This window comes from Polypterus senegalus, chromosome 2, assembly GCF_016835505.1.
Source record: "Polypterus senegalus isolate Bchr_013 chromosome 2, ASM1683550v1, whole genome shotgun sequence".
In the NCBI taxonomy this organism is placed as follows: Eukaryota; Metazoa; Chordata; class Cladistia; order Polypteriformes; family Polypteridae; genus Polypterus; species Polypterus senegalus.
The window spans coordinates 52,957,046-52,970,281 of NC_053155.1; the positions used below are offsets into that span (position 1 = coordinate 52,957,046).

Below are 13,236 nucleotides of genomic sequence, written 5' to 3' on the forward strand. Positions count from 1 at the left end.
AACAGTGCCCACATTTACAGATTCTGGAGAGGACCTTCAAGACAGGGAAAATTTGACCATATTTCTGGAAGAGATTACTGCTGGTGGAGCAACAACTACATATGGCCATACTGCATTAATATTTTTGCCATCTGCCTAATGTTAATACTTCAGAACTCCAAGGCAATCTTTCCGTCTGTCTGACACCTCATCACACATTTGTCATATGTTGAAAAACACTACACCCAGTAGCAATATAGTGCTGTGTCGTCTTTAGTGATGAGTTATATTTCTGTCCGAGTAAGGGCAATGGGTGATGGACTCTTCCAAAGATTATCCTCAAAAAGCATTGTAAGTGCCATTGAGAAATAACAGACATCCTGGCCGGGATGGAGGATGATTTCTTGCCCAGCCAGAGGAAGCCATAATGGAAGAAAGGCCAGGAATGGAAATTTAACCCTGGAAAAGCCTGACAATCTTCATCCCATCTGGGACATGAGACTAATGGATGGACTGGGCATTAGTGGATGCCAGGAGCATTTTATTCCCTCTCACACAGCAGACAGAAAGGTTCATTTGGGCTGAACTCAGTAAAGAAACCGATAGGATGGCATGGGAATTGGAGGGTTTTTGGGTGCCACCAGAGGGTGCTGCCGAGAGGGGGAATTCCCTGGTTTCCACATGACTCGGAAGTGCTTCAGACAACCTATGTTGTGATATCAAGAAGCAGTTCTGGGTCCAGTTTGAAAGAAGCCCACAGCCTCACCTTGGGGAGTCAGAGTCGGGAAGTAGTAGGTGACACTCAGGAAGGAAAGAAGAAATTGATTGTCACATTCTGGAGTCAATTAGAGTTGGTGCTTATTTGGATCATGTTGGAAACACATAAAAGCCCTTTATTTGAATGTAGAGTTGTGTTGATTGTCACTGTGTCAATGATTTGGGACTCAGTGGTGCCCACTTGTGGTAATAGCATGTATTACCAACACCAGGAACAATGCTTTGGACTGCATAAGACACCAGACTTACTAATGACGCCACAGTCACTCAGCAATAAATATGTCCATAGAGTCATTTACACTATTCTAACATCTTTCATGGGTATCATCAAAACACAGAATGAAAAGTTACAGCCATGAATTTCTGCTATTGCTATAAAACTTCTTCCAAGTATCACAAATGAACTTTTACAAAAATAAATCTATGGATTTAGTTAATTTTACTATGTCAAGTATCTCCACTTTATTGAATTAAGTGCACCCCAATTAAAAAACAAACAAACATCCATCCATTATCCAACCCACTATATCCTAACTACAGGGTCACGGGGGTCTGCTGGAGCCAATCCCAGCCAACACAGGGCACAAGGCGGTAAACAAACCCCATGCAGGGAGCACACACACACATCTGGGGCAATTTAGAATCACCAATGCACCTAACCTGCATGTCTTTGGACTGTGGGAGGAAACCTACACAGACACAGGGAGAACATGCAAACTTCACACAGGGAGGACCGGGAAAGTGAACCCTGGTCTCCTAACTGCAAGGCAGCGGCACTACCACTGCGCCACCCCAAACAAACATGTATTTACTAAATATAAGCATTTTATATTAAAGTGAATTAAACCATTGACTTTAATAAATTAAAAAACAAAACGTTTAACTATTGGATTCTATTGGCTTCTATTGTAGGAATGAAGCTGGACAGTTTGACATCCGTGGCAGAGCGACGGGCACTGAGCAGGCTCCTGTCAATCATGGAGAATTCACTGCATCCACTGAACAGGATCATCTCCAGACAGAGGAGCAGCTTCAGCAACAGACTGTTGTCACTGTCCTGCTCCACTGACAGACTGAGGAGATCATTCCTCCTCCACACTATGTGACTCTTCAGTTCCACCCGGGGTGGATAAACGTTAACATTATACAAAGTTATTGTCTGTTATACCTGCAGTTTTATCACTCTTTAATTTAATATTGTTTTTTATCAGTATGCTGCTGCTGGAGTATGTGAATTTCCCCTTGGGATTAATAAAGTATCTATCTATCTATCTATCTATCTATCTATCTATCTATCTATCTATCTATCTATCTATCTATCTATCTATCTATCTATCTATCTATCTAATAAATTTAAGTGTAATGCAGTTCACTCAGGTTACTTAAAGCTAGCCAGGTATGTTAGGTATATAATCTTTAAAATATGTAGATTTTATTCCAACCCAACATTTATACCATATGGACACTGGTGAATATGCACCGCTTTTTATAGAAGGCTGTGTAATGGTTTACATATTTTTTTCAGGTAAGCATGTTTTCTTTTCATCAATTGTACCTACAGAGTAATAACAAAAAGAAAAATATAGTTTTGTGATATAGGGTGGGCAACAAGTTTACAGTTTATCAAAAAGATCACAAATCAGCTTCTACAACCATATCCAATCCACAGCATATACAATGAAATAAATTTGCTGAAAGTCTTCTTTCCAGCTGTATAAAGGTGTTAGGGGTCCCATGGAACACAATACAATGAAATAAGCAGTAATTTGTGCAAAATATATGCAAATATAAGATAGCCTTGTACATAAAACAAGTTTATTGTTAGATAAGTCAATTAATGCAACTGTGTATTGTGTGAATGTCAGTCAGCTATTTTCTAACCTGCTTTGTCCTAAACAGTGACATGTGGTAGTTTTTGGGGGGCTGGAGCCTATCCCAGCTATTACAAAGCAAGAACAAACCCTGGACAGGGTGCCAATCCAAATACACACAAACCCCTCAAATACACACTAGGATCAATTTAATATTGCCAATCCAACTAATTTGTATGTCTTTGGGAGGAAACACAGAAAGACACGGGGAGAACATGCAAGCTAAATGCATGGAGCACCCAGAATGTGAACCCTGGTCTCACCACTGTGCCACCATGCCGCCAAAAGTGTAAATGGGAGTATCATTTCTGCGGCATAAAAATGTCTCAATTGTGAGTAACATTCATTTAAAATAGGTGAATAGTGACAACAGTCCCCAAGAAGGATCATGCCTCTGATTAAGAGAAAATAATCTGATGGCTTTGTTTCAACGTCAGCTAATGTGACATCAAATAAATGTGTTAATATAACTAGAAAGAGCTACCAGCAAACATGATAAGTTTAAGTTAATTTAACTTTAATCAGATGTATAAACATTCCATCTATCCATTTTCCAACCCGCTGAATCCGAACACAGGGTCACGGTGGTCTGCTGGAGCCAATCCCAGCCAACACAGGGCACAAGGCAGGAACCAATCCCAGGCAGGGTGCCAACCCACCGCAGGACACACACACACTAGAACCATGTTAGAATCGCCAATCCACCTAACCTGCATCTCTTTGGACTGTGAGAGGAATTATAAACATTCCCTTAATCTCTTACGTTCCTCGATCTGATCTAACTGTCTAATTAAACTTGTATGGGACATCGCCTATAGCCACCAGCACTCTGCTGACCAGTCCAGGAACACAATACTGGCTTGAAAAGGCACCTGATAGGAAGGAATGTATCTGGAAAATTCAAAGTGTGCCATTCACAAATGTCTTTTTTTTTTTTTTTTTGTACATCAGCATTAACATCTGTGCAGTATTTTGGAGGAAGTTCGACAATGCCTTCATGGTGAGTGGGACCCTCTTAAAGGATGCATTTGTGACTGTTCTTGCTAGTTTTAAACCATATCCCCTTTGCAGCTCTCGAGGAATTCTTTGCAGCTTACAGGATCTGATTCAACGATTCTCCTGTTTCAAGAAGGCAGGTTCATCTCCCAATATTTCTTCCGAAAGTGCAAAAACATGCCGAGTTGTTCAGAGACTCCAAACCGAGCAGGAGTTGAGCCTCAGTGCGCCCTGCGCTGGAGTGGATCGACTCCGCACCTCGATGCTGTTTCAGCGACAGGCCACGGGTCTCCGTGCCCTTGCACTGAATATAGTGGATTTACAAAATTCACTGGTCTGCATTTATGATCGGTGTTTGTTTTCTCGTTCATTCGTAAGTGACAGACTAACAGTCCGTTTGCGCTTACAAAGAGGAGTATGTAAGGTAAAGGAGAGAAGCAAGAGTGCTCGATTTACTTTCGGCAAATCAAAGTGCGGCCAGCGCTGTACAAAGTCCATTCCGATGACTTGGAACAGCCGCTATTTGTGCGCCCTTCCCATTACCTCCCACCTCCTCCCCCAGAGCTCTGGTGGGTTTCGTCTGCGCCAGGCGGCCACGTCACGCTGGGGGGAGCGTGCTCTTAAATTCCTGAGCGGCGCTCCAGTTTCCTCAAGTCTGTAGTCGCGGAGTCTCCATCTCTGGTCTCAAGTGAAGCTGAAGAAATGGTACGATGTAGCGCGCTGTTGTTCATCCTTGTGAACCGAAGGTTTTCGCCCTTCAGTAAACTCACGCGATTTCTATTTTTTCTGTCTTCCCCAGATGTTGAAAAGTATCTCGGCGCTCCTGCTCTTGGCCGGCGCCTGCGTTCTAGCTGAGGTATGTTTCATGGATGTTTTCTCCTCTCCTCATCTTTCTCTTGGTGATCGCGACTGCAGATTTTTCTTTTGATTTCCAATTCTTTAACTTTCTTGGCGGGTAAGGTGCGGGTACACTGTGTTCCGGTGGGCATCTCAGATCTGCGCTCGGAGATTTTTACCCTGAAGACTTCCCTCTCCCGTTAGGTGATGCCGCTTGTCAGGGTCTCCGGAAATAAGTCGTCTACAGTCACAGTTTTAGGCATCCGTTATGGCAAAGATCCAAAGAAAACCCACGGACAACCCCGCAGCGTAACAAAAAGCAGCAGATCCTTTAGAGGGTCCATGAGGAAAGACTTCTGAAACTGTCGTTCTAATGAGAAAAGTGGCACGCCTATAAATAAATCCAGGGACTAGCAAAAAACATCGCTTGAAACCGCTATATGTGTCTATGAAGCATGCGAATTATATCCTGTAAAATGTCCGCTGAAGTTGAGAAGAACTGCAATTTGGGTCAGAAAAAAATAAGTTTTCGTTACTCAAAAGTAGCTTGAAATCGAAGAGAGTTAACCGTAAACAGTAGTAATGTGATGTGCAAAAGTTATATACTGCTCGCCTTAAAGAAACCGTGAACGTCAGATATCCGCAGGGAATATACAGTTCGCATTCCTTATATTCTGCCTCTTCCACTCTGGGAATTCCTTCAGTACTATGGAAGAAATGCAGTCCAGAATGGAAAGAGTTAAAAAGGTCCTTCATAAGTGGCCAATGATGTCATCATATGTCATAACGGTCCGCTCGCACACACGCTCTTTGAGCAACCCAAATATGATCATGTTTTATTCTGTTTTATTGACCAGATAAACAGATCCAAATGGTTAAAGTGGGCTTTCTAATCGGCCGTGGAGGACTTAACAATATTAGAAATTCTTTCTTTCTTTCTTCCATCTTTCTTTCTTTCTTTCTTTCTTTCAGTGATGCCTGCAAAATTTCATTGGAATGCCACTAAGAAACACCGGAACTTCTTTAATTATGTACTCACTTCTGATGAACAATAAAGAAAAATTAAATGGTTTGAAAGTAGTTGAAAAAACTAAAATAGCACAGGCATTTACAGCAACTTTTTAATATTTTTTAAAAGTCACTCTTGAGCGCTCAGCTGATTACCAAGAATAGGAAACACTATGCATTTGTAGTATCAGTATTTCAGTTTTATAAAGTTGATTATGTGTTGCTATATAAATAAAATCTCTTCTTCTTCTTCTTCTTCTTCTTCTTCTTCTTCTTCTTATTATTATTATTATTATTATTATTATTATTATTATTATTATTATTATTATTATTTCTGTTAAGTGTTGTTCTCTCTTAAACGAAAAAGTAATGTAAATAAAGCAAATTTAAATACTTCATTCTTTCTGGCTGAAGGGCTTGCTCTCATCAATGCATCTCCAATGACATGACTTTAAGTAGTAATGTTAAATGCATTAAGTACACTGTCTGCATGCTTATTTGCTTTTAAAAATAGCCACTGCATTTAGTAAGCAATTGATTTTTTCAAGTCTGTATGTTTAAATACCTGCATTTTATGTTGTTTTTCTTTTGTTCACAATATTCCATCAGCACATTTGATTTTTGCAGTTTATGACGCCTTTATCCAAGGCGACTTGCAACATTTATGATACGATTGGTTACGTTCATTTTGGTTTTCCAATTGGAGCACAGGCAGGTCAGGTCATTGTGACACAGTGTTAGTAGCAGGATTTGAACCCACAACCTCAGGGTTTGAGGTCCAAAGCCTTAACCACTACACCACTCTGCATTCTCCCTGCAGTTGATATTGATTTGTATTTACTATAAAGTATACAATGTAAGTATGTGCACACAGTATACATAGTGCATACTGCATGTACCACATACCTAAATTGGTTTAGTTAATTCCTATTAGAAGCACAAGGTGTATTTTAAAGTGACTCTTTAAATAAAAGGAGACAACAGTGCCTCAACAGGGAGTCATATTGCTTTGTTATAGGTTTACTATGAGAAGATGGTATCTGCAAATTATTGTGATTGCTGTTTTTTACCCATAATTAATGATTTGGAAAGCACATTGCTCCTCTAAGGATATAAATTATAAAATAAAAATGTATACTATCCTGTTCTGGAATCATAGCACATTGCTTACTGCTACGTAAAAGAAAAATATCAATGTAGTGGAACTTTAAACAGGGTGTTTATCTAAAAAACCTTCCAAGATATAAAAATTATATTAGTAAGTTTTGATTAGTTACATTCAGAGCATTTGCACATCATTACTTGATTGGTGTAACTGTTTTGTGTCAGGTCGATTTAAATACACAGTGAAAAATAACAGCATGTAAATACAGTAGACTGACGTGATGTAGTGCTGAACATTTATGGTTTACTGCATCTATGTCATATGAACTGTACTTCATATGCATGTAATTGATGTATCTGTGTACAAAGAAATAAATTGTACATATAAACATATTGTATATGTATACAGATTATACGAAAATTCATGATTCTCTTTGGGAAAATCAAAATTCAGGAAGTGCTCTGCATAGTCCATCCTGATGGCTTAGTATAGCTGCTATTTCTGCTATTGCCTCCCACCTCAGTCTTTAGTTTAGAGTGTACTGTATATTCCATGTATTACAAACAATATGTCTATGTGAATAACTTTACAGTAGATATAACTGAATTACATTTACTAATCGCTCTGACTCCTTTATCCAAGGCGACTTGCAAAATTTATGATACAGTTGGTTAATTTTTTTGTTGGTTTTCCAATTGGAGCGCAGGCAGGTCAGGTGACTTGCTTAGAATCACAGAGTGTCAGTTAGCCGGATTTGAACCCACAACCACAGGGTTTGATGTCCAAAGCCTTAAATACTATACCACACACTTAGCAGGTAGACTGCTTTTAAATACGAACACATAACAGGGTACATTTCAGTGCATGTAATCAGTCAATCTTTACTATATATAGAACCTTTAACAGCATGAGCCATTGTTGATTGCTTTACAAGACTGGCAAAATCTTATCAGATTTAACCAATGAAGAGTTCAATATTAGGAATAAACAGATGCTTAGATGATACAAGAAACATGCAACTTGTAGACTCAAGAAGGACCTTGGAGCTATACCTGACACCTAGCAAGTGTTAATGGGAGTAATATAATATAATATCCATCCATCCATTTTCTAACCCGCTGAATCCAAATACAGGGTCACGGGGGTCTGCTGGAGCCAATCCCAGCTAACACAGGGCACAAGGCAGGAACCAATCCTGGGCAGGGTGCCAACCTACCGCAGGACTATAATATAATATAATATAATATAATATAATATAATATAATATAATATAATATAATATAATATAATATAATATAATATAATATAATATAGGGCGGCACGGTGCCACAGTGGTAGCGCTGCTGCCTCGCAGTTAGGAGACCCAGGCACAATTCCCAGGTACTCCCTGCGTGGAGTTTGCATGTTCTCCCTGTGTCTGCGTGGGTTTCCTCTGGGTACTCTGGTTTCTTCCCACAGTCCAAAGACATGCACTTTAGGTGCATTGGCAATTCTAAATTGTCCCTAGTGTGTGTTTGGTGTGTGTATGTGCCCTGTGGTGGGCTGGTGCCCTGCCCGGGGTTTGTTTCCTGCTCTGCGCCCTGTGTTGGCTGGGATTGACTCCACCAGACCCCCGTGACCCAGTAGTTAGGATATAGCAGGTTGGATAATGGATGGATTGATAATATAATATAATATACTGCGGTGGGCTAGTGCCCTGCCCAGGGTTTGTTTCCTGCCTTGCACCCTGTGTTGGTTGGGATTGGCTCCAGCAGACCCCCGTGACCCTGTATAGATAATGGATAATATAATATAATATAATTTGGTATTTGGTACAATAATATAAGGGAGGCACTGTTACACATTGATTCCCAGTTTTTCCTCGAGCATTCTTCATTTAAATTCCACGTTTAATCATTGTCTGTATGAAGTTTTAGGTCTTCTTTCAGTATAAGTATAAGTTTTAGTTTGGGTGCACATGAGTGAGTCCTGTAACACACATAGACCCTGTTCAGTTCCAGCCTTGTCTCCTGTGTTGCTGAGTTTGGTCCTATCCTGCTGTAAAACTTAATTGGATTAAACAGGTTTTAGAAGGTCTCTTTATAATCTAATCTAATCTAGGGCACAGTTTGCAGAGTATTTAAATTCAGTTTCTGGCCTGGTTGATGTCTGTGTACGCTTTGCATGTTCTCCTTCTGTTTGTATGTATTTTAGTCTGGTTAAATGAGTTTTTTTACTTCTATCCCAAAATGTTTCATTGATTGGTGATTAGTAGGACTGTGAACACGAATAGCACTCTTTTAATAATAATAACTACTATTATTATTGTTATTATTATTAAATTCAAATGTCTTTGGGTGGATATGAAAATCAGTGTGACCTGTAATGGATTGGTGTCTCAAACCAGGACTGTCTCCTCCCTTGGACTCAGTGCTACAACGACCAGCCCTTGTCCTTGTATCCATAACTCTGGATTAAGAAGGCTCAGTAATCAGATAATATTTGCTTGCCCACCTTACATTTCCTGAGACCTCGGTTCAGGTCTGAATATTTGTGAAGTCTGTACATGCCAAAAAGTGCAAGTGATGTTGTTGCCAACTCAAAACTGGGCCAGTATGAGATTGGGTGTGTTTGTGTGTGTGTGATGGGCATGGAATAGTCCCCAGTGTAGAGTTAGTTATTATATTTGAGTTAAAAAAATAAATTGTAGACTTTCACAACCGTAATGATGTGTTAAATCTGTTGGTGTATGAAAGTCTCCTACTCTTTCATGTTAATAAATTAAAAGTGCGTGAAGAAATTAGGATGGAAACTGCAGATATTGACACAGTAATTTAAGTTAGGCATATCTTGAACAGATAAAATATAAAAGGAGAATAAGTCTTTGATGTCAGTTCAAATGTAAAATCAGTGCATATATTATTCAACAGTAGATACACTATTGTTTGCAGAGTTAAAATTAATTGCTCTTTAAAGACAGAAGAAAATTATTTATATATGAAATATTTAGAGTCTATTAGACATTTTTTCAATGGGAGAGTTAAAACTACAGAATAAAAAATTACCATTGATAAAGGAGAAAGAAAGAAAAAAGAGAGGCAGAAAGAGAAGGAATAACTAATGACAAAGATGAAACATAAGTTAAGAGAGAGGGAGACACACTCACTAACTGAGGCACCGTGTTGACACTTAGTGACCTGGACTGAGTTGTTGCTTTGTCCTTTCGTTACATTCCTTTCTTCAGCTGGCAGCCAGACCACCCTGAGTGTCAGAGGCCACATGTTCCTAAATATTTGTTCAGGACATATGGTGAAAACTCTTTCTCAAAGAATGTGTTCAAGTTATTCACTGCAATGCAAAGAAATGTTGCCCATTTTTGGTTGCACTGGATAACTAAAGAAAAATATTATACTAGCTTTTAGTGATGGGGGAGAGGAGTGATACCAAGCTGCAGGCCTTGTTCTGCGTTTCTTACCCTTTGCTTACTGCACTTTTCTTTTTTTGACATGAGTGTTTGCATGCTGTTCCCCCTTTGTGACTCTGCCTCAATCTGGGTGTTCCCACAGTGTGTAAGATCAGAGCTCAAATGTCAGCTTTTTATATTTAGGGTTTCATTGCATTGCAGAAGGTGAGCTGAGCGCCTGCTGCCTCTTTGTGAGCTCAGCTGCTGTCTATTGACGGGTATCGGCTTTGTGCAATGTGTCAAGATAAACACCCAGCCTGGCGATCGAGCCACCCAAATGAGAGTCCAGTGGGTGGAGCTTGGGGATGTTGGTGTGACATGGGATTTGGGGATGGGGGTGACAAGGGACCTACGACAAGCGCATCTGCTCAATGAGCCACAGGACCTGAAGTAGCTTGTCATGCAGTCTGCATAATTGCCGAGCTGCCTGACAATAGAGGGGTACATCTGACTACAGCTGTCAGACATCTGGTTTGAAACAGTGACATTTCTGGTGCCTAGAAAAGCCAGACTTTTTAAAACACTTTGAAATCCTTTCATACCTACTAATTAAATTCAGAACCTTCATGTGTTCCAAAATGAACTATCTATCTATCTATCTATCTATCTATCTATCTATCTATCTATCTATCTATCTATCTATCTATCTATCTATCTATCTAAGACAACAAAATGAAATGGAAAATGATTCAAAATGTGATGGGGGCTTGTGGGTGGATCAGCATTAGTGGTTGCCTGCAGATGGTTTGCATTGACTTGTTAATTTATTTTGCTAAATGTTCCATATGAAAGAAGGAAATAAACATTTGCTAGTATCTTCTTCTGATATGCAAGTGTGCTTGTGTGAGAAAGATTAACCATAGTTGGTGCCTATGAAAATATCCTTCTATATAAAAGCGGTCGGGACTGTCCTTCCGTCCCGTGAGTGCTACGCAGGCCTGGAGTTTCACATATGCCCCGTCCATTTTGCAATGCACGATGGGATTTGTAGTTTCGTTTTTCCAGGTAAAAGATGATTTTCTACTCCAGACTGTGCGATATCTTCTTCTTCTTTCTTACTATATAAAAGCGGTCGGGATTGTCCTTCCGTCCCGTGAGTGGAAAGCGTAGCGGTATTCCGCTTATCACAGACTTAATACTTGCAGCTTGCGGTACGAAGCGACATGATGTGAGCAGAGTTCTGGTGCTCCCATCGTTCCCTTGCTTTTGTGCGCGATGCCCTGCAAAAATAGACAAAATTATGTCTCTGGAAATAATTAATGTTGATGGAGTACAAATGCCTCACCGCGTAGTAAATATCAGGGGGGGTTCAAAAGGGCGACCTCAATATAGAAAAAAAGTTTAAATTTCATCACAAAGATAACAGAAACTACGAGTATTAAGGTAATACCGTTCAAATGCAATGTAACCAAATTAATGAGTTTGTATAAAATATCAAATTGGTCTACATATTGAATTGCCTTAGGCGGGTCAGCCTAGTTGCATTATAATGTCTGAAAAATAAAAGCTATTGCAGCCAGTATGGAAAAAGCTGGTTTTGAAAGCACAATATTGTTGCTTCTAAAGGATCTTCCGACTCTGACCCACTTTATATTCAGTTTTTTTGCAAGGGGTCATAGGTTGCTAGTGTGACCTGTTCAAGTGAAATACTTTAGTTTGGTATTGGCCATGTATCACGTTTTGATCAGTAACTAATTGCTTATCTTCTTTAATCTTAAAAGTGGCGGGTTTACAAGCCACAAACCAGTGTTACTTTGACTATAAGGCTCTTGATGGACCAATCTGGACAAATCCCACGTTAACATTGTCAGTTAGCTGATCCACATAAACATTCATAACTGTATAGGATCCCAAGCATCATCTCTCTTCCTATAACTCATTCGTATTTGATTGTCTCTTTAGTTATTGTTAACACCAAAATATTATGTACTTTGTATTTTTTACAAATGCTTTCTTACCACAGATGTTATCTTCAGATACTGAGAGACACAAGGGTATCTGAAAGGCACCTTGAGTTCTCACTTTCCCTCCTAAATCTTGTTGATATTTTTCATTCTTTGCCTTGGAGTGTTTAGGACTATGACTGTCTAACTCTCTTTTTTATGCGCTCCAAAAACCCGAATTACAAACCTGTTTGTACTGGGATTTTTTTTTAATTTGAGGTGGACGTTTGGGAACCAAAAATTCCCATTATTTATTATTAGGAAAAATGTAACCCATTCAAAAGCTAGTGCTGCATTCACATGCTCTCAGACAGACGGGAAATCCAAGTTGCCGATTGTTAGAAATTCCATGTAAATGCTCTGACAACTTGGTAACACAAGTCAGACAAAACAATGCTGCCCAAATTGTCCAAGTTATAATATTACTTGACCTTTCTCCTTAGTCAATTGTTTAAAATAAAACATATAACATGGTCAGTCCAAAATGCTATTTTTTGGTCAAATTGCATTTGGAGTGAAGTGACACACATTGAGCACATATATTTTGCTCCTTATTTTCACAAAAAAGGCCATTTATCTTTAATTTGCTTTTTTTTTTACAGTAATTGTAACAGATCAACCGATCAATGCGTTTATTCAAGAAGTCAGACTAGACTCTCATATGAACGCAGTGAATTGGGATGGTAAAACATCACAATTTGGAGCCTGACAACTGAGTCTGAGAACATGTAAACGCAGCATAAAACATGTTCACACATGTTCACTGTTAATATGCGGTAACCTAACATTCCCACAAATGCTTAATCCAGGTCAGGGCTGTAGCATATCCTGGGCAGCATTGGGATTAAGGCAGAAATGAAAACTGAACAAGGGCACCCAGCCCTCGCAGGACCTGCTGATAAACACACCTACACAAGAAAAGGCTAAGATAACATAGCCATATAATATAATCCATTTCATCGTCACATCAAGCACAGCTAGGATACTAGTCCATTTTTGTCATTCTTAATGTAAAATAAAATTACCTTACAGGATTTAATTCTGGGCATCATGGTGACGCAGTGGTAGAGCTGCTGCCTCGCAGTAAGGAGGCCTGGGTTCACTTCCCAGGTCCTCCCTGTGTGGAGTTTGAATGTTCTTCCTGTGTCTGTGTGGGTTTCCTCCGGGCAGTCCGGTTACCTCCCACAGCCCAAAGACATGCAGGTTAGGTGTATTGGCGAGCCTAAATTGTCCCTAGTGTGTGCTTGGTGTATGTGTGTGTGTGCCCAGCGGTGGGCT

The 13,236-nt window shown here is 39.7% G+C and overlaps 1 protein-coding gene across 1 annotated transcript in view; it reads left to right on the plus strand.

The window, feature by feature from the left end:
• The first annotated feature begins 4,210 nt into the window (after nt 1–4,210).
• The window catches only part of fstl1b (follistatin-like 1b), a 117,454-nt gene continuing 108,428 nt past the window's right edge, over nt 4,211–13,236 (plus strand). The window contains exons 1-2 of the mRNA XM_039743691.1: nt 4,211–4,328; nt 4,423–4,479. Of these exons, the coding sequence (XP_039599625.1) occupies nt 4,326–4,328; nt 4,423–4,479 (60 nt within the window). The 5' untranslated portion in view covers nt 4,211–4,325. The remainder of the gene's footprint in view (nt 4,329–4,422; nt 4,480–13,236) is intronic.